The sequence below is a fragment of the Rana temporaria genome, chromosome 2 (assembly GCF_905171775.1).
Source record: "Rana temporaria chromosome 2, aRanTem1.1, whole genome shotgun sequence".
Lineage (NCBI taxonomy): Eukaryota > Metazoa > Chordata > Amphibia > Anura > Ranidae > Rana > Rana temporaria.
This window is the reverse complement of record NC_053490.1, coordinates 372,421,372-372,442,255: the sequence shown is the minus strand read 5'-3', so window position 1 is coordinate 372,442,255 and position 20,884 is coordinate 372,421,372. Positions and strand designations below refer to the sequence as shown.

Below are 20,884 nucleotides of genomic sequence, written 5' to 3'. Positions count from 1 at the left end.
AGAGCTGGTACCTGTCAAAACTAGGTACCCACTCCCTGAAATGAAAAAAAAAAAAAAAAATAAGAAAAAAAAAATCCAAAAATAGTGTGGGGGGTGAAACTTCTGTATCCCCCCCCTCCGGTGTCACATTTGGCACCTTTCAGGGGGGTGCAGATACCCGTCTAATCCAGGTATTTTTTTGGGGGGGGGGGGAGTTATGCTTTAAAGAATGCTCCCTCCCTGGGGTCTTCTCCTGTGTGCCGAGTTTTGGCCATCTTTATTGGCCAGTGTGGGATGATGTCACTCCTGTGCAGGTGCAGGGGCTAGTCCAGGGCTCGACAAATCCCGGTCGCCAGGTCGCCATGGCGACTAGAAATAGTGTCCTGGCGACTTGGCTTGGAAGGTGGGCGCCATCAAGCACTGCCTGTGATTGACAGGCTTCCGAACGGCGCATACTGCGCTATACAGGTTGCCGAAAAAACCCTGAACGTCGGTGCGGCTCTATACGGCGCCTGCGCACCGACGTTCGGGTTCTGTCGGTAACCTGTGACGCGCAGTATGCGCCGTTCGGAAGCCTGTCAATCACAGGCAGTGCTTGGGAACGCCCACTCCCGCGGGATTGCCGTGAGGTGAAAATCGGGATTAAGAGGTATGTGCTGAGAAAAAAAAACAAAAAACACTGGCATTCTGTCGGTAGGATGGCGCGACTCCGTGTGATGTCAGAATTTTTTTTAAAGGGTGAACCTCCACTTTAAGCTCTAAGGGGCAGAGTGAAACACATTGGGGGGTGTGGTCTGGCTGAGGCTGCCATTCAGCTCAATTCATGCACATGGGCCTGCTTCATGATGTGTGGCTTATGGTTTTTTTCCTTTGAAAATAACTGCCTGCTCACAATGTATCATAGCGGAACTTTAGACGGCGGGAGGCAGACCTTATTGTTCTCTTTGGACGTCATATGACATTGCGCCTTTTTAAGCCACTAGGGGGCACGCCCGCCGCGTCACTGCGGCCTAGTGCACCCGCAATTGCCCAGTAACTGAGCAGGACCGTGGATCTGTGTGTAAATCCGCGCCCTGTCAGGGAGAGGGCACCGATGGTGTGTCCCTTGTACATAGGGACAACGATCGGTCACCTCCCCCAGTCACTCCCCTCCCCCCACAGTAAGAATCACTCCCTAGGGAATACATTAACCCCTTGATCACCCTCCTTCCATGACAGTCACATTTATACAGTAATCAGTGCATCTTTATAGCAGGGATCGCTGTATAAATGTGAATGGTCCCAAAAATGTGTCAAAAGTGTCCCATGCGTCCCTCCTTCTTTTGTTTATAGCGCAAGAAAAACTACAGAGGTGATCAAATACCACCAAAAGAAAGCTCTATTTGTGGGGGAGGGGGGGGGGATTCTAAAAAGGTCATTTGGGTACAGTGTTGCATGACCGCGCAATTGTCATTCAAAGTGTGACAGCGCTGAAAGCTGAAAAATGGCTTAGGCAGGAAGGGGGTGAAAGTGCCCTGTAGGCAAGTGGTTAAAGAGGTGGCAGTAGTGTCTCCTGAATGCCTGGCAGTCTCTAATCTACTGTGCTCTGAAAATCTAGCCATTGCAGATTGCTTTACAGAGGTGCAGTAGAGGCTGCCACAGGTTTGAATGAGCCCCAAGGCCTTGTTCACATGGGTGTACCATAGCTAATGCCCGTGCACTGTCCTGAACACAGACAGTAATGGGAGCAGCGGCTGTGTCCATGCAGCTTCTGCGTCCCAACTGACTTGGACGCCCGTGTGACTGAAGCCTAAGGGCTCCTTAGTCTGTGAAGAGCAATCTGCAGTGGATTGCTTTTCAGAAGGCAACGAGGCGGCTTTAGGCCCCTAAAAGTCTGCGCTACAACCGCAGCCCCATTCACAGTACCTCCTGCCAAGCCCGAAAGCAGGGATTTTGCCATGACGCACGACACGTAAGAAACGGCACAACGTGGTTATGCCGCAAACACTGCCCCCCCTCCAACGACAAATATAAAAGAAGCCCAAAAACAATGACTTTGGTGGAGATGCGCTGAGCCAGCAGCTGAGATCTGGTTGTAATATGGAATGTGATCTCATTGGGAAAGTTAGTAGAGATCTGGACACTATGAGTGAGCCAGAAATCTGCCATCCTGAATGCAAACACTGAAGAGCGCCCCCTTTCTGGCAGGCTGGACATTACCGCAAGGCGCACATCTCCCCCCATTGTACACAGCACATCTGTACTCATGTTACACACAACTCCATAGAGATACAAGACACTGGCCTATGCCTGCTGACACACAATGGCCTGCAAAGCCGCCCCTCCGCACCTAGCGCTCTCCCATTGTTTACACCGTGCCATGTTGATAAACAGCCCACCCACAAGCGCAGACAAAAGACTCCAATATACACACTTCATCCTCGGCCCCGTCCCGGAAGCACACGCACGCCGCCCGCTTCTTGTACCCATCCCGGTCATACGTCCGGGTCTGGTTGTTCTTCTGCTTCATCGGTAGTCTCCGGATCCGAACGGGCTAAAGGACCTGTGCTGACGTCACGATCAGGTGACTGGCCACATGGGTGGGCGGGGCTAGAGCCCTGTCAGTGGGCAGAGGAGCTGCATCGCCATTGGTCGCCGCTGGGATTATTTCCGCTCCTGTACAGGGGTCGGCCCACACAGCCCTTCCGAATCCTCCTGTCTCCTGAATACATTGAATATCTTTTGTCTCCGCTCTGCTGTTGTCGTTTATATGTGATTACTTGATTCTTGGTTATCTACTAGTATTTCTCCCTGCCATTTCTACAAGGCAGCGGCTGTTATGTCTGCCCGAGTTAAAGATGGAGAACAGACACTCCCAAGACCTGTCATGGCTGGCAGGATTGTGAAAAAATCAAAAGGCTTCTCTTATTGACACATAAAATCTGTAACCACTTGCTTCCCAAGTCTATTCTGACACGTGTCTCCTACATGTTAAATGTATTATTTTATTTGCTATATCTTTTTTTAAGAAAAGGCCCTAGATCAGGTTTAGGCAGGGGTGGACTGACCATTCAGGCACTGCCCGAGGGCCCCATGCCACTAGGGGGCCCCATCAGGGTTGCCAGCCTCAGTAAAACCAGGGAAAGTATGTAAAAACCTAAGATTTTTTTTTTAAACCCCCAAGATTATAGCTGCCCTGTCTCTCCAGTACCTTTTCAGTGTGTGTATGTGTATTCTGTGTGTATGTATACTGTGTATGTATACTGTATGTGTGTGGCCCCATAATCTCCTATTGCCCAGGGGCCCCATGAGTTGTCAGTCCACCCCTGGGGGTACGCAACCCCCTCACTGGTGCCACAAATGGCACATAAAAGCCTCTTTTGTCGGCACTCAACGCCCTTCCGATGAGCAGCGCAGGGAAGTGTCAGCGGGACACTAATCCATTCCAATTTCAGAATTCCCCACACTGCACATGCACTGAGGGGGAGGCACTGCGCCCCACACATTGTCACATTGTTTGGTTCTCTAACTTTGCTGTAGCCGCAATCAGGGTCGCTAATAGGGGGGGACCACCAGTCCTCCTGTAGGGGACCCAGGCACACAGGGGGGCCCAAACTGCAGGAGGTGTGGTCAGGCGGAGTTGCAATTACAGAAAGATGCCCTCTGCTGCTCTCTGCAGCTGCTGAAAGTCGTTTTCTCTCCCTCCCGCTGGCTTTCAGCTGCTGCAGGGAGAGACAGACACAGGGCATCGTTCCTGTAATTGATGTAATCGCTTCCCCCGCACAGATCTCCCTCCTTGTTCTGCCTACTTCTGATTCCCCCATGTGCACCCCCCCCCATCACTGTGCTGCACCCCTCCTGTGGCACTGTTGGCTTCCCTGTCCTGTTAAAAAAATGATTGTAAACATTTTTTTTTATTATAAATAAAAAATAAAATAAAAAAAGGGTTAATTCAACAGGTGGGCCCCCTACAGGAGGACTGGTGGTCCCCCCTATCAGTGGCCCTGCCTGAACCCTACAGTTCAAGGTGACTCCTACTGCCAGCTATGTTTGTGTCCGCTAATAATGATTTTTGTGAAAATCTTGTTTTGATATATTGGTGGGGGCCCCACCAGGTAGGCTGTATGGGGCCCCGTGGTTTCTAGCAGCAGCCCTGGCTGCAATCGTCAGCTTTTGTCATGGGGAAAAGATTGGGTGCAGTTCTGCTGGGGGGGGGGGGGGCGGAACTGTCTTGGCCACTGCTAAAGCCAATCACAGTCCTGCTAACCCTGTCCACTATCTGGAGGGGACTCACTTGGTTGCCACTACCAATCTCAGAAAGAAGGGATTTCACTGTGAGAAAACCACAATCTGGTGACAGTTTGTGGAATTACTGTTGAGCTTCTGGGAACTTTGTTGAAATTATTCCTGAACCTTTGTGTCATTTACTACTAGAGTTGCCACCTCATCCCTTTAAAACAGAACACATATTAACCACTTAAGCCCCGGACCTTTAGGCAGCTAAATGCCGAGGCCAGGTTTTGCGATTAGGCACTGCGTCGCTTTAACAGACAATTGCGCGGTCGTGCGACGTGGCTCCCAAACAAAATTGGCGTCCTTTTTTCCCCACAAATAGAGCTTTCTTTTGGTGGTATTTGATCACCTCTGCGGTTTTTATTTTTTGCGCTATAAACAAAAATAGAGCGACAATTTTGAAAAAAATGCAATATTTTTTACTTTTTGTTATAATAAATATTGCCCAAAAACATATCTAAAAAAACATTTTTCCCTCAGTTTAGGCCGATACGTATTCTTCGACCTATTTTTAGTAAAAAAAAAAAATCGCAATAAGCGTTTATCGATTGGTTTGCGCAAAATTTATAGCGTTTACAAAATAAGGGATAGTTTTATTGCATTTTTATTAATTTTTTTTTTTTTACTACTAATGGCGGCGATCAGCGATTTTTTTCGTGACTGTGACATTATGGCGGACACTTCGGACAATTTTGACACATTTTTGGGACCATTGTCATTGTCACAGCAAAAAATGCATTTAAATTGCATTGTTTATTGTGAAAATGACAGTTGCAGTTTGGGAGTTAACCACAGGGGGCGCTGTAGGAGTTAGGGTTCACTTAGTGTGTGTTTACAACTGTAGGGGGGTGTGGCTGTAGGACTGACGTCATCGATCGAGTCTCCCTTATATAAGGGATCACTCGATCGATACGCCGCCACAGTGAAGCACGGGGAAGCCGTGTTTACATACGGCTCTCCCCGTTCTTCAGCTCCGGGGAGCGATCGCGACGGAGCGGCTATAAACAAATAGCCGCGCCGTCGTCCCGGATCGCTCCCCAAGGGAACCCGACCGCCGCATGTGGTTAATTACACAGGTTCTGTGGCTAATTAAGGTGGTAATTAGACTAATTTGGTGCCTTACCTGTATTAAATTAGCCTCAGAACCTGTGTAATTCATATGTGTTCTGTTTTAAAGGGATGAGGTGCCAACCCTACTTACTACTGAACCCCTCACTCTGTGTCCCTTTAAGTCACAGCCAGTATTCAGTGCAATGAAAATCACACCCAACCACTTTTTTCTCAGCTGCGGGGGGCCCAAATCATGATCCTGCACACAGGCCCACTGTTTTCAGAAAATGTCCCTGACCTCATCATTGCACATTCATGCCAGATGCTTGTATGTAACATCACATACATCACATACATGGGCTGGATGCGAGAGGTGGACCAGCAGGATGAGTGTGCCAGGACAGGGAGTTGTCTCATCTCTCTTTCCTTTCACCATTCTGCATATCACGCATATCATAGATGAGAAGAGGGTACAGCGGTGGAGCAGATGAGCAGGAGGGGTTCAGAGGTGGGACAGAAGAGCAGGAGGGTACAGCCAGGGGCAGGCTGGGCCGGGGGCAGGGTGGAAATTTCCCCCCAGGCCGCCTGCCTAAAACGGCTTGTTATTTTTTTCCCCCAGGCTAGAAGTCTGCTGCAGGGGCTGCCGACTGACTGGCTGGCTGCTGCTGCATTCTGGGAGTTGTAGTCCGGTCGCACCCAAGTTCCTGGCATTTGGATGAATTCATCAACACAGCAAACTAGAACTCCCACCTCCCAGGAGTCTCAGAGGCATGGCTTGTGGCACGCCAAGGGAGGGGACGTGACTTGCTCAGATTGTGGGCTGGGGGCGGGGCTCTGTGAGGGGTGGCTGCAGAGAGAAAAGAAGACGTGACTTTGATTCATCATCCACCTGAAGAGGCCGTTGATGGTGCAAGGACCTGGCTGCTGAGGTAAGACAGACCATGACACCCCCAGCTGACCCTCCACATGATCCCATGGGCACTGATCTGCACTGGTGAGGCTGCACTGATAGGCACTGATCAGGCTGCACTGATGGGCGCTGTCTGCACTGGTAATCGTGAGGCTGCATTGATGGGCACTGATCAGGCTGCACTGGTGACCGTGAGGCTTCATTGATGGGCACTGATCAGGCTGCACTGATGAACATTGTCTGCACTGGTGAGGCTGCACTGATGTGCACTGTCTGCACTGGTGAGGCTGCACTGATGGGCACTTTCTGCACTGGTGAGGCTGCACTAATGGGCACTGTCTGCACCAGTGACCGTGAGGCTGCACTGATGGCCACTAATCAGGCTGCACTGATAGGCACTATCTGCACTGGTGACCATGAGGCTGCATTGATGTGTACTGATCAGGCTGCACTGATGGGCACTGTCTGCACTGGTGAGGCTGCACAGATGGGCACTGATCAGGCTGCACTGATGGGCACTGGTGAGGCTGCACTAATGGGCACTGAGCAGGCTGCACTGATGGGAACTTTCTGCACTGGTGACCGTGAGGCTGCATTGATGGGCACTGTCTGCACTGATGGACACTATGTGCACTGTTGCTGCATTGATGGGCACTGATCAGGCTGCACTGATGGGCACTGTCTGCACTGAAGGGCACTTATCAGGCTTCACTGAGGCACTGTCTGCACTGGTGAGGCTGCATTGATGGGCACTGATCAGGCTGCTTTCATAGACACTGATGTGGCTGCGTTGATGGGCACTGATCAGGCTGCACTGATGGACACTGTATGCACTGGTGAGGCAACATTGATGGGCACTGGTGAGGCTGCATTGATGAAAACTGGTGAGGCTGCATTGATAACATCAATATCCAATATAAAACCAGGTAGGTATGAATGGTGAGCTGATTTGGTGGTTAAATGGGCCATTTGACTGGACATGCCCCCCCAGGCCTAAGGCTGCCAGCACTCCCCTGGGTACAGCTGTGAGGAAAATGAGCAGGAGGTGTTCAGAGGTGGAACAGAAGAGCAGGAGGGTACAGCGGCGGGCAGATGTGCAGGGAGGTACAGTGGTGGAAGAGATGAGAAAGGGGTTCAGCAGTGGGACAGAAGAGCAACGGGTACAGTGTTGGGCAGAAAAGCAGGGGGTGGGGCAGATGTGAAAGGAGGTGTATTGGTGGGACAGATGAGCAGAGGGTTACAGTGGTGGGGCAGGAGAGCAGGGGGGGCAGAGGTGGGACAGAAGAGCAGGGGGGTACAAAGATGAGACAGATGCAGGAGGTACAGTGGTGGGGCAGATGAGAAAGTGGGTTAAAGTGGTGGGGCAGATAAGCAGATGGGTTCAGTGTTAGGAAAGATAAGAAGGCGATTCAGTAGCGAGACAGAAGACCAGGGCTTTTTTTCAGGGGGAACTCAGTTCCACCACCTCTGGCTCAGACCCTTTGGTGCCTGCTCACCACAATCACTTGTAAACACAGAAGTCCAGTTTTTGTGTTTACAAGTGACAGCTCTGTACTCTGTGAGTAACCCCCTGAACTCTGTATGTAATGCAATCCTGGTATTTAATGCCCCTTTAAGACCCTTCTACTGTTTGTCAAAACTGAACGGGATCGTGGTTGAGTTCCTGCACCTATTTTCTGAGAAAAAAAAGCTCTGCAGAAGACCATGGGGAATACGGCCGTGGAGCAGATGAGCAGGGGGGTTACAGTGGTGGGACAGAAGAGCAGGGGGTTACAGTGGTGGATCAGATGTGCAGGAGGTACAGTGGTGGAAGGCCTCCTACACACGGGCAAGAATCTTGTCAGGAAAAAAACGTTGTTTTTCCCGACGAGATTCTTGGCAAGAATCTCTTGCCGCCTGAGTGTACACACAGAACTGTGGTTCTCTTGAAAGGCAAGAACGTGGTGACGTCATCGCGTATGAAGAGCATGCGCTTGTCACATTCAATGCCGTCGCCGCCATCTTGCTTCACCCTACCTATGCTGTGGAAGCTACCGCGCATGCGTCAAAGTCATTTCGAGCATGCACGGGTTTCCACGGCGACAGGTAAGTATACACACTTTCGGGTTTCTCTTCAGGAAACAGGCCGACAAGAATCCCAACGAGAAAATAGAGACCAGGATCTCTATTTTTCTTGTCAAGATTCTGGCCAGATTTCCAGACGAGAAACCTGAAAGCCTCATACACACGCTCGGTTTACTCGGTTTAAAACCGATCGTGTGTACGAGGCTGAAGAGATGAAAAGGGGGTTTAGCGGTGAGACAGAAAAGCAGGGGGGTACAGTAGTGGGACAGATGAGCGAGGGGGGGGGGGGGTTCAGTGTTAGGCAGAGGAGAAAGGAGGTACATTGGTGGGACAGATGAGCAGGGGGTTACAGCGGTGGGGCAGAGGAGCAGAGGGGTGCAGAGGAGAAAGGTACATCAGTGGAACACATGAGCAGGGGGTTACATCGGCGGGGCAGATGTGCAGGAGGTACAGTCGTGGGGCAGATAAGAAAGGGGGTTACAGTGGTGGGACAGATGAGAAGCAGATATGTTCAGTGTTAGGACAGATGAGAAGATGGTTCAGTGGTGGAGCAGATGTGCAGGGAGATACAGTGGTGGGGCAGATGAGAAAGGGGAAACATTGGTGGGGCAGCTGTGCAGGGTGGTATAGTGGTGGGGCAGATGTACAGAGGTGGGGCAGGTGAGCGGGGGGTACAGTGGTGGGGCAAATGTGCAGGTTAGTATAGTGTTGGGGCAGATGTGCAGGGGGTTACAGTGGTGGGTAGGGATGAGCCGAACACCCCCCAGTTTGGTTCGCAGCAGAACATGCGAACAGGCAAAAAAATTGTTCGAACACGCGAACACTGATAAAGTCTATGGAACACGAACATGAAAAAATCAAAAGTGACACATTTTTGTCATAAAAAGTGTTTGGGGACCTGGGCCCTGCCCCAGGCGACATGTATCAATGCAAAAAAAAGTTTTAAAAACGGTTGTTTTTTCGGGAGCAGTGATTTTAATAATTCTTAAAGTGAATCAATAAAAGTGAAATATTCCTTTAAATTTTGTACTTGGGGGGGGGGGTGTCTATAGTATGCCTGTAAAGTAGCGCATGTTTCCCATGTTTAAAACAGTCTCTGCACAAAATGACATTTCTAAAAGGAAAAAAAAGTGACTTAAAACTACTTGTGGCTATAATGAATTGTTGGGTCCTGGCAATACAGATAAAAGTCATTGAAAAAAAATCCCATTTTGTCCCCAAGTCTCTCATTCTCTGCTGGGCCATAGTCTGTAGGTAGGAGGCTAGCCCATAGCCCCCTCCAAAACACAAAGTGATAGTGGGTTCGGTCACAATCATCTCCTGTATCCTTTGTGTAGTCTCTGATCATCTGCTGTATCCTATGTGCAGTCTCTGATCATCTCCTTTATACTATGTGCAGTATCATCTTCTGTATCCTATTTGCAGTCTTTGATCATTTACTGTATCCTATGTGCAGTCTCTTAACATCTCCTGTATCCTATGCGCACTCTCTGATCATCTCCTGTATACTATACACAGTCTGATCATCTCCTGTATACTATGTGCAGTCTTTGATCATCTCCTGTATCCTATGTGCACCCTCTGATCATCTCCTGTTTACTGTGCAGACTCTGATCATCTCCTGTATCCTATGCGCACTCTCTGATCATCTCCTGTATACTATACACAGTCTGACCATCTCCTGTATACTATGTGCAGTCTCTGATCATCTCCTGTATCCTATGCGCACTCTCTGATCATCTCTTGTATACTATACACAATGGGCCATATTCTTATACATCTAAGGCGGCGGAACGTATGTACTTTACGTTACTCCGCCGCAAGTTTAAGTGGCAAGTGCCTGATTCACAAACCACTTACCTGTAAACTTGCGGCGGCGTCGCGTAAAGTCCACCCGCGTAAGCCATCCTAATTCAAATGATCCTGGCAGGGGGCGTGGATCATTTAAATTAGGCGCGCTCCCGCGCCGATCGTAATGCGCATGCTCCGTCGGGTAAATTACCCGACGTGCATTGCGCTAAATGACGTCTCACGGACGTCATTTGTTTTGACTGTAACGTAAATGGCGTCCAGCGCCATTCACGGACGACTTACGCAAACAATGTTAAATTTTGAAATTTCGACGCGGGATCGACGGCCATACTTAACATTGAGTACGCCACCTAGGGGGCATCTTTATCTTTACGCCGCGTATCGCTTACGGAAACTACGTTAAAACACTACGGCGGGCAAGCGTACGTTAGAGAATCGGCGTGACTAGTCATTTGCATATTCTACGCTGACCGCCACCTAGCGGTCAGCGTAAATATTGCAGCCTAAGATACAACGGCGCAAGCCGTCGTATCTTAGGCATGTTTAAGTGTATCTCAGTTTGAGAATACACTTAAACATAGGAAACGGACTTACGTAGGTGTATCTGCTGATAAGCCTACGTAACTTGTTTAAGAATATGGCCCAGTCTGACCATCTCCTGTATAATATGTGCAGTCTCTGATCATCTCCTGTATCCTATGTGCACCCTCTGATCATCTCCTGTATACTGTGCAGACTCTGATCATCTCCTGTATCCTATGTGCACCCTCTGATCATCTCCTGTATCCTATGTGCACCCTCTGATCATCGCTTGTATACTGTGCAGACTCTGATCATCTCCTGTATCCTATGTGCACCCTCTGATCATCTCCTGTATACTGTGCAGACTCTGATCATCTCCTGTATCCTATGTGCACCCTCTAATCATCTCCTGTATACTGTGCAGACTCTGATCATCTCCTGTATCCTATGTGCACCCTCTGATCATCTCCTGTATACTGTGCAGACTCTGATCATCTCCTGTATCCTATGTGCACCCTCTGATCATCTCCTGTATACTGTGCAGACTCTGATCATCTCCTGTATCCTATGTGCACCCTCTGATCATTGCCTGTATACTGTGCAGACTCTGATCATCTCTTGTATCCTATGTGCAGTCTCTGATCATCTGTATACTATGTGCAGTCTCTGAACATCCCCTGTATCCTATGTGCAGTCCATAGGTGTGCACAGCCTGTTGCATTAGGGTGTGCACCTGAAAGGTCAAAAACACGGTACCGATCTCTCACTGTTCTCGTTCAGAAAGGGAAGGGGCAGGTACATGATATTACCTCTTCCTGAATCCTGAAATATCATCTATGTGTGCCCACTGCAGTAGCCAATGGGAGAGGAGGGAAGCCACCTATGCTGTGGGAGGGGGCACCGGGCAGCAGGGGGAATCTGTACTGCAGGGAGTGATTAGGGTGTGCCTGGGCACACCTGGCACACCCTGTGTGCATGCCTATGGTGCAGTCTCTGATCATCTCCTGTATCCTATGTGCAGTCTCTGATCATCTGCTGTACTATGTCTGCAGTCTCTGACCATCTCCTATATCATATCTGCAGTCCCTGACCATCTCCTGTAGTAGTTCTGCAGTCTCTGACCATCTTCTGTAGTATGTCTGCAGTCTCTGACCATCTTCTGTAGTGTGTCTGCAGTCTCTGACCATATCCTGTAGTGTGTCTGCAGTCTCTGACCATCTCCTGTAGTGTGTCTGCAGTCTCTGACCATCTCCCGTAGTATGTCTACCACTAAATAATATGCACAACTCTTTGGTGGGTCAGGGGCTGAACTTGAGGCCCCCAAAATCTCAGTAGTTGGATATACTGGGATGTAGTCTCTAAAACAAGCTATACTGTGTTTGCAAAATAGAATCAGATCAAGAAAATGTTTTCCCAGGGTCCCATCAATATTAAAGATGGCCCTGTGCCCTGCAACAGGCTTGTCAGGGATGTCCAACACAGGTTTAAACAGATCAGTGGGCTGCACTTAAAGCAGAGGTTCACCCTAAAACAATTATATACCATTACATCCAGCAACATCCGCCATCTACAGTATGCTGTTTTTTTTTTGCCGTACATACCGTTTTATCATTATTTCCCCCCCCCCCCCGTTTCCGGGTTCTGGCTCCCGCGGGAGTGGGCGTTCCTATTGAAAGGTTAGATGATTGACGTTTTCCGTAAATAGCCGAACTGCGAGTCGGCTCTATATGGCGCCTGCGCAGTTAGCTCTACACGGCGGGCGCAGGCGCCGTATAGAGCCGACTCGCAGGTCGGCTATTTACGGAAAACTGGTGACGCGCCTTATGCGCCAAGGGAAGTTTTTCACCAGACGTCAATCATCTAACCTCTCAATAGGAACGCCCACTCCTGCGGGAGCCAGAACCCGGAAGCCGGGGGGAAAATAATGATAAAACGGTATGTACGGCAAAAAAAAACCCAGCATACTGTAGATGGAGGAAGAATGCTGGATGTAATGGTATATAGATGTTTTTTAGGGTGAACCTCCACTTTAAGGAAACAGGCACAAAAGTAGGTGAGAAATATATATTTATTAAAGATAAAGGCACACGTGCAAACCAAACAACAGCAAACCAAAAACAAGCAAAGCATACAAGAAAACACAGCAAACCCCAAAACACCTAATCTAACGAATATATACAAAAACAAGAGCATATATACATAATCAAAGCAGGGGTGAGAGACAAGGGGGAACAGGTGGCCAGATGGAGGGAACAGTGGCAAGGGGAAGCTGGAATCAGGGGACAAGACTCAGGGACTGGGTACAAGGTACAGGGAACAGAGTCCAGGACAGGGCAGGAAGCGGATCAGGAACAGATATAGGCAACAGATCAGGTCAGGCAGGAACAAGGATGGCAGAGAGGATACTGAAGCCCTGAACCTCAGTGAAGGGCAGACTTTTATACTTCCAGCAGCTCATATCCAGCTTGATTAATGAAGAGTCCATCTACTGGGAGATATCCGCTGGTGGCCACCAGAATTGCACCCTTTGTTGCTGGAAGTAATAGTGCCTCCAGCAGGTGACCAAAGCCATAACACAGATCATGACAAGGCTGCATCGCTTCCTCTGCAAACATGCCCAGGGCTGGCATCAGCATAAGGCAGACAACTTAACCACTTTCATACGGGGCACTTAAACACCTTCCAATTTTCAGCTTTCAGCGCTGTCGCTGTTTAAATGACAATTGCGCGGTCATGCTACACTGTACCCAACAAAAAAAGTTTCATTTTGTTCCCAAAAATACAGCTTTCTTTTGGTGGCATATGATCATCTCTGTAGTTTTTATTTTTTGCTAAACAAATAAAAAAAAGACTGAAAATGTTGAAAAAAATATATTTTCGGTTATAACAATTTGTAAATAAGTAATTTTTCTCCTTCACTGATGGGCACTGATAAGGTGGCACTGACGGGCACTGATAAGGCGATACCGATGAGGTGGCACCAATTAGGTGGCACTGATAGGCAGCACTGATGAGTGGCACTGATAGGCGACACTAATGGGCACTAAAAGGCTGCACTGATGGGTACTTATGGGTGGCACTGATGGGCACTGGTAGGCAGTGGCGGCCCGTCCATAGGGACGCCCCCCCCCCCCCTCCCGTAGTCACACAAAAAAAAACGGGCCCTTTAAGAACTTTTATTTAGCTAAAATGTCATTTTTACATTTTAACTGCAGTTCTGGCAGCCGTCTATAGAGGGCGAGGCAGCGCCACCCCCTCTCGCAAATAACATACATTCATGCATTGTATTGCACGAATGTATGTTATTGTTGGTTGCCAGCTGCCTGGTCTATTCAGATAACTGGACATTGGGCGCCGATTACCTGAATACCGGGAGCTGGTTGGCTGAGCGGAACTTCCTATCAGAGCAAGCTGCTCTGATAGGCTTTCCGAGTACAGCCCTCCGGCTCTCGGATGTCTATCCTCGGACCGCAGCCTCCCTGCGTTCCTTGGATAAGACTGACAGCCGTTTCAGCCAATCGAAAATTGATGGGCACAGTGGCTATAATTAATGGGCACAGTGGCGACAATTGATGGCATGGCACAGTGGGGACAAGTGATGGCACAGTGGGGACAATTGATGGCACAGTGGGGACAATTGATGGCATGGCACAGTGGGGACAATTGATGGCATGGCACAGTGGTGACAATTGATGGCACAGTGGCTACATTTGATGGCACAGTGGCTGCATTTGATGGGCACAGTGGCTGCATTTGATGGGCACAGTGGCGACAATTGATGGGCACAGTGGTGACAATTGATGGCACAGCGGCTGCATTTGATGGCTGTGTTGGCTGTGTTCAGTGGCTGTGTTCAGTGGCTGTGTTTGATGGCACAGTGGTTGCGTTTGGCATGTCACAGTGGTGACAATTGATGGCACAGTGGCGACAATTGATGGCACAGTGGTGACAATGGACACAGTAGTGATAAATGATGGCACAGTGGCTGCGTTTGATGGCATGGCACAGTGGCTGCATTTGATGGCATGGCACAGTGGCGACAATTGATGGCACAGTGGCGACAATTGATGGCACAGTGGCTGCATTTGATGGCACAGTGGCTGTGTTTGATGGACACAGTGGCTGCCTCTGATGGACACAGTGGCTGCATTTGATGGGCACAGTGAGGCTGCAATAGTTTTTTTGTTTCTTTTTTCGTTTATCTGCGCCCCCCCAAAAATTTTGAGCACCAGCCGCCACTGCTGGTAGGCATCCATGGTGGCACTGGTAGGCATTGTAGGTGGGCACTGATTGGCAGCTGCCTGGGCATTTATTGGCAGCTGCCTGGGCACAGATTGGCATTCCCTGGTGGTCTAGGGGGAGCATACATGGTGGTTCAGTGGGGTGGCTATCCTCAGGGCCAGACTGGACATGGGTGGGGGCAAAGAGCAGGGGGTTGTGGAGATCACAGAGGTGGGGAGCGGAGAGCACTGAGGGGCTTGAGAGCACTGGGGAGAGCCAAAAAGAACAGGGGTGGAGAGCGCGGGAGGCTGAGGGGGGCTGGAGAGCACTAAGGGGGGATCTTGAGAGCACTGGGGGGGGGGCAGAAAGAACAGGGGTGGAGGGCACGGGGTATGGAGAGCACTATGGGGGAGCACTGGCGGGGTTGGAGAGCACATGGGTGGGGGCAAAATGCAGGGGGAGCGGAGAGCACTGGCAGGGTTAGAGAGCACATCTGTGGGGGAAAAATGCAGGGGGGAGTGGAGAGTACAGGGGCAGGAAGTGGAGAGTGCTGGGGGGAGCTTGAGAGAACTGGGGGCGCCAGAAACAACAGGGGTGGGGAGCACTGGGGGGGGCAACAGGGGTGGAGAGCACTGGGGGGGGTGGGGAGAACAGGGGTGGAGAGCACTGGGGGGAGAACAGGGGCGGAGAGCACTGGGGGGAGAACAGGGGTGGAGAGCACTGGGGGGGAAGAACAGGGGTGGAGAGGACTGGGGGGGGAAGGACAGGGGTGGAGTGCACTGGGGGGGAGAACAGAGGTGGAGAGCACTGGGGGGGGGGGAAACAGGGGTGGAGAGGACTGGGGGGGGAAGGACAGGGGTGGAGAGCACTGGGGGGGGAGAACAGGGGTGGAGAGCACTGGGGGGGGAGAACAGGGGTGGAGAGCACTGGGGGGGAGAACAGGGTGGAGAGCACTGGGGGGGAGAACAGGGGTGGAGAACAGGGGGGGAGAGCAGGGGTGGAGAGCACTGGGGAGGGGGAACAGGGGTGGAGAGCACTGGGGGGGGAGAACAGGCGTGGAGAGCACTGGAGGGGGGGAACAGGGGTTGTGTGCACGGGGGAGAACAGGGGTGGAGAACAGGGGTGGAGAGCACTGGGGGGGGAACAGGGGTGGAGAGCACTGGGGGGGGAACAGGGGTGGAGAGCACTGGGGGGGGAGAACAGGGGTGGAGAGCACTGGGGGGGAGAACAGGGGTGGAGAGCACGGGGGAGAACAGGGGTGGAGAACAGGGGTGGAGAGCACTGGGGGGGAGAACAGGGGTGGAGAGCACTGGGGGGGAGAACAGGCGTGGAGAGCACTGGAGGGGGGGAGGAGAACAGGCGTGGAGAGCACTGGGGGGGGAACAGGGGTTGTGTGCACGGGGGAGAACAGGGGTGGAGAACAGGGGTGGAGAGCACTGGGGGGGGAGAACAGGGGTGGAGAGCACTGGGGGGGGGGAGAACAGGCGTGGAGAGCACTGGAGGGGGGAAGAGAACAGGCGTGGAGAGCACTGGAAGGGGGAAGAACAGGCGTGGAGAGCACTGGGGGGGGGCACTGGGATGGTGGCTGAAGATGGATGGGGAGATCAGGGGGGGGCAGAAAGAACAGGGGTAGAGAGAACTGTGGGAGGGGGAGGAGGGCTGGAGAGTGTGGTGGGGGAGGAGAACACTGGGGGGGGAAGCTTTAAGGAGCACCTGATAGGAGGAGAGGCAGGGGGCTGCATATACAGGAACTGTCCTCCATACAGCTGCGAAATGCTTGATTCTCCCCCTCTCCCTCCTGCAAGCATTTATCGGCTGTATGGAGGAACATAGACAGCTCAATTCCTCTATATGCCGCCTATATGTGATCCTCCTATTAAGCACCTCGGGCGGGCTGTACGGCAGGCATGACATCTGCTATGCCTGTGTATCATCTCTTAGCTTGCTGGCTGGGTCTGTGTTCGGCGATAACGCTGTAACACCGTCCCGCCCCCCTAGACCGGCTCATGTGATAGGATGAACACTGATTCTATCTACTATCACATGAGCCCGTCTAGGGGGGCGGGACCGTGTTACAGCGTCATCGCCGAACACGGACCCAGCCACGGACCCAGCTCCATAATGATACACAGGAGAGAGGGGACAGGGAGCACTGCAGCCCGGCCGCAACTCAAACTGGCCACAATTTACAGGCAGCCTACCGGGAATTCTCCCAATCTCCCGGTAGGCCAGTCCGGCCCTGGTCCTGGGTGGGATCTGAGGGGGGGCTGCGCTGATAAACTATCAGCACAAACCCCCCCGTCAGGAGAGCGATGCGTGCCAACGTCATATGACATCCAGTCAGGATATCATAACCACTTTTCCCCTGTCATTTTACTATATGGCGGGCGGCACGTGGTTATGGTGCCCGGATAGTGGAGGTGCTAAAATCTGAATCCCAGCGCTTCCCCTGTGTCTCCTCAGCACTCTCCAGTGCTCCCTTGGTGCTCCCTTCTTGTAAGCCCTGGCACTCCAGCACTGCCGCCATCTCCCCGAGCATTTTACAACTTTCCTTCCCTCTCCCCTATGGTTCTGCAGTGCTGGCTGAATAAAATATAAAAAATAAACAAGGTGGAGGGGGAGCATCTATACTGCTGGGCTGGCTGCTGCTTACAAGAGCTGGTGGAAAGGCAACCTTAGAGAACCAGCTGGAAGGCATGCAGGCAACAGGAGGGGAGATTAGTTGGCAGGTTTGCCATGAGGGTTTGTGTGCAGGGACTCAAGAAAGGGTAATAAAGTGGCAGGGAAGTTCAAGGGTGGGAGGTTCAAGGGTGGGAGGAAGGGGGGCTTGTGGTTAGAGCCAGCTTTGTATGCAGCCTGTTTCAGTTGTTTTTTGCATGCCACTGTCTAGTGTCCTCTGCAGTGACAGAGCAATCTCAGACAGGCGGCAATTTTTTTCTGACATGTTGGTGTTATATCTTTCAATTTGATGTTATAAGTTGCACTAGTAAATACAGCTGGATTTCAGGCTGCAAAGCAACAAAATGGGATTATTTTAAAGGGGGGGGATTCTTTTCTATACCCACTGGGCTAGATTAAGATAGGTTAGCGGATCTTTAGATCCGCGTAACCTATCTGATTTACCATCCGCCGGCGCAAGTTTTTGAGGCAAGTGCTTTATTCAGAAAGCACTTGCCTCTAAAGTTGCGCCGGCGAATCGTAAATCCCCCGGCGGAATTCAAATAGGGGGTGTGTAACATTTAAATCAGGCGCTTCCCCGCGCCGATCAAACTGCGTATGCGCCGTCCGCTAAATTTCCCAGTGTGCATTGCTCCAAATGACGTCGCTAGGACGTCATTGGTTTCGACCTTAACGTAAATTACGGGCATCCGTATTCGCGAACGACTTACGCAAACAACGTAAAAAGTTCAAAATTCGACCCGGGAACGACGGCCATACTTAACATAGGATACACCGCATATAGCAGGGGTAAATATCCTCCGGAAAAAGCCGAACGCAAACGACGTAAAAAAAAGCGCCGGGCGCGTGTAAAAAATGAAACGCCACCTAGCGGCCGGCCTGGAATTGCAGCCTAAGATCCGACGGTGTAAGTCACTTACACCTGTCGGATCTTAGGGAGATCTATGCGGAACCTGATTCTATGAATCAGGCGCATAGATACGATGGACGGAACTCAGAGATACGACGGCGTATCAGGAGATACGCCGTCGTATCTCTATCTGAATCCGGCCCACTGTGTATAATTTCTATTGTTAATTTTAATTGCTTTATTTTTTTTTCTCATTACGGGCGTAAATTGGGCCTCATGTACACGTTTTTCCTAAGGCCTCACCTAGCCTAGAGCTGCCTCTGAGTACACCCCTCACATTTTTCTAAAAATGTTATTATATCTTTTTAGTGATAGCTTGTACTGTATAGGGTACTTCTCCCTGTACTGCTGTCAGAGAGGCAGAGGATTGCTGAGCCACTGCAGGAGCGGGAACATGTTACATGTTCCACCCTAAAAATGGCAAGCTGGAGCTGAGTTGTAAAAAGCACACACCGTGGCTCTTATACAGAGTGAAGCCCATGGACAAGGACAACTCCTGCAGGTCCAAGAGATCAATACACATTTAAACACTTTCATTGGATGCCATTTGACACATTTATGACAAGACAAATGTCACCTTTTTTAATAAAAAAATAAATAATCTTCCACAGTTAAGTTTATTTATAATAATGAGGATAGGATGGAGCGCTTCAAGAGCAGCTTATGAGATGTAGATTATAAATTAAATAAATAAACAATAGTTCAGTATGCCTAGAGGCAAAAAGCATCTAAGACCAGACCTGTGATAAAGGTTTTGGTCAGTGTCAGTAGCGGCAGCCAGCTCAGGAGAGCCGAAGAAATTCTAAAAACATGAGAAGAGGGGAGAGAGAGACAGCAGCGCCACTCTAAGTGCAGGATGTGGATTAAAAGCAATTTTAATTAAATTCAGTTCAAACTCACATTTGAGTGGCGATAAACAAGCATTTGTTAATGGATCCTTGGTGATTCTTGGATATCCTAGGTGCTCCCTTGATGTCCAGCTGGGCAGGATTGATTGTACAGTCCACGGTTGCTCTGGTGGTCTCCGCAGCTCCGAGGCTGGATTGTCTCACAGCAGGCATGTCAGTACTCTTAGACAGGGGGTGTAGTAGAGCTAGTAGTAGAGCTTGCGTTTCTAGGATCACTAAGTAACCATTAACAAATGCTTGTTTATCGCCACTCAAATGTGAGTTTGACCTGAATTAAATTAAAATAGCTGTTAATACACATGCTGCACTTAGAGTGGCGCTGCTGTCCCATTTTCTCAAGTTTATTTAAAAAACTGTACCGATTGTTGCCATTTCAACAGATGGAAATAATGCAGGGAAATGTTCCATTTAGAACAGGGGTCTCCAAACTTTCTAAGCAAAGGGCCAGTTTACTGTCCTTCAAACTTTAGGAGGGCCGGACTGTGGCCAGTGGGAGTAGAAAATTCCTCAGACTTGGTGGTCAGGGGAAATGGTGTCCCATCTATTGCGTCAGCGGGAGGAATGGTGTCCCATCTATGGCATCAGCGGGAGGAATGGTGTCCCATCTATGGCATCAGCGGGGGGAATGGTGTCCCATCTATGACGACAGCGGGGGAAGGGTGTCCCATCTATGGTGTCAGCGGGGGGGGAGGTTGTCCCGTCTATGGCGTCAGTGGGAGGAATGGTGTCCCATCCATGGCGTCAGTGGGAGGAATGGTGTCCCATCCATGGCATCAGTTGGAGGAATGGTGTCCCATCTATGGCATCAGTGGGAGGAATGGTGTCCCATCTATGGCGTCAGTACGAGGAATGGTGTCCCAGGGGAATGGTGTCCCATATATGGCGTCAGCGGGGGGAATGGTGTCCCATCTATGGCATCAGCGGGGGGAATGGTGTCCAATCTATGGTGTCAGCAGGAGGGAAGGGTGTCCCATCTATGTTGTCAGCGGGGGGGAATGGTGTCCCATCTATGGCATCAGCGGGGGGAATGGTGTCCAATCTATGGTGTCAGCAGGAGGGAAGGGTGTCCCATCTATGTTGTCAGCGGGGGGGAAGGGTGTCCCATCTATGGTGTCAGCGGGGGGGAAGGGTGTCCCATCTATGGCGTCAGTTGGAGCAATGGTGTCCCATCTATGGCGTCAGTGGGAGGAATGGTGTCCCATCTATGGCGTCAGTGGGAGGAATGGTGTCCCATCTATGTGGTCAGCGGGGTGAATGGTGTCCCATCTATGTGGTCAGCGGGGTGAATGGTGTCCCATCTATGGCGTCAGCGGGGGGAATGGTGTCCCATCTATGGCGTCAGCAGTGGGGAAGTGTGTCCAATCTATGGTGTCAGCGGGGGGGAAGGGTGTCCAATCTATGGTGTCAGCGGGGGGAAGGGTGTCCCATCTATGGTGTCAGCGGGGGGGAAGGGTGTCCCATCTATGGTGTCAGCGGGGGGGGGAAGGGTGTCCCATCTATGGTGTCAGCGGGGGGGAAGGGTGTCCCATCTATGGTGTCAGCAGGGAGAGGGTGTCC

The 20,884-nt window shown here is 50.8% G+C and overlaps 1 protein-coding gene across 1 annotated transcript in view; it reads right to left on the bottom strand.

The window, feature by feature from the left end:
• The window catches only part of NUDT3 (nudix hydrolase 3), a 61,659-nt gene extending 59,103 nt beyond the window's left edge, over positions 1–2,556 (bottom strand). The window contains exon 1 of the mRNA XM_040337803.1: positions 2,393–2,556. Coding sequence (XP_040193737.1) covers positions 2,393–2,488 — 96 coding nt within the window. The 5' untranslated portion in view covers positions 2,489–2,556. The remainder of the gene's footprint in view (positions 1–2,392) is intronic.
• Positions 2,557–20,884: the final 18,328 nt, after the last annotated feature.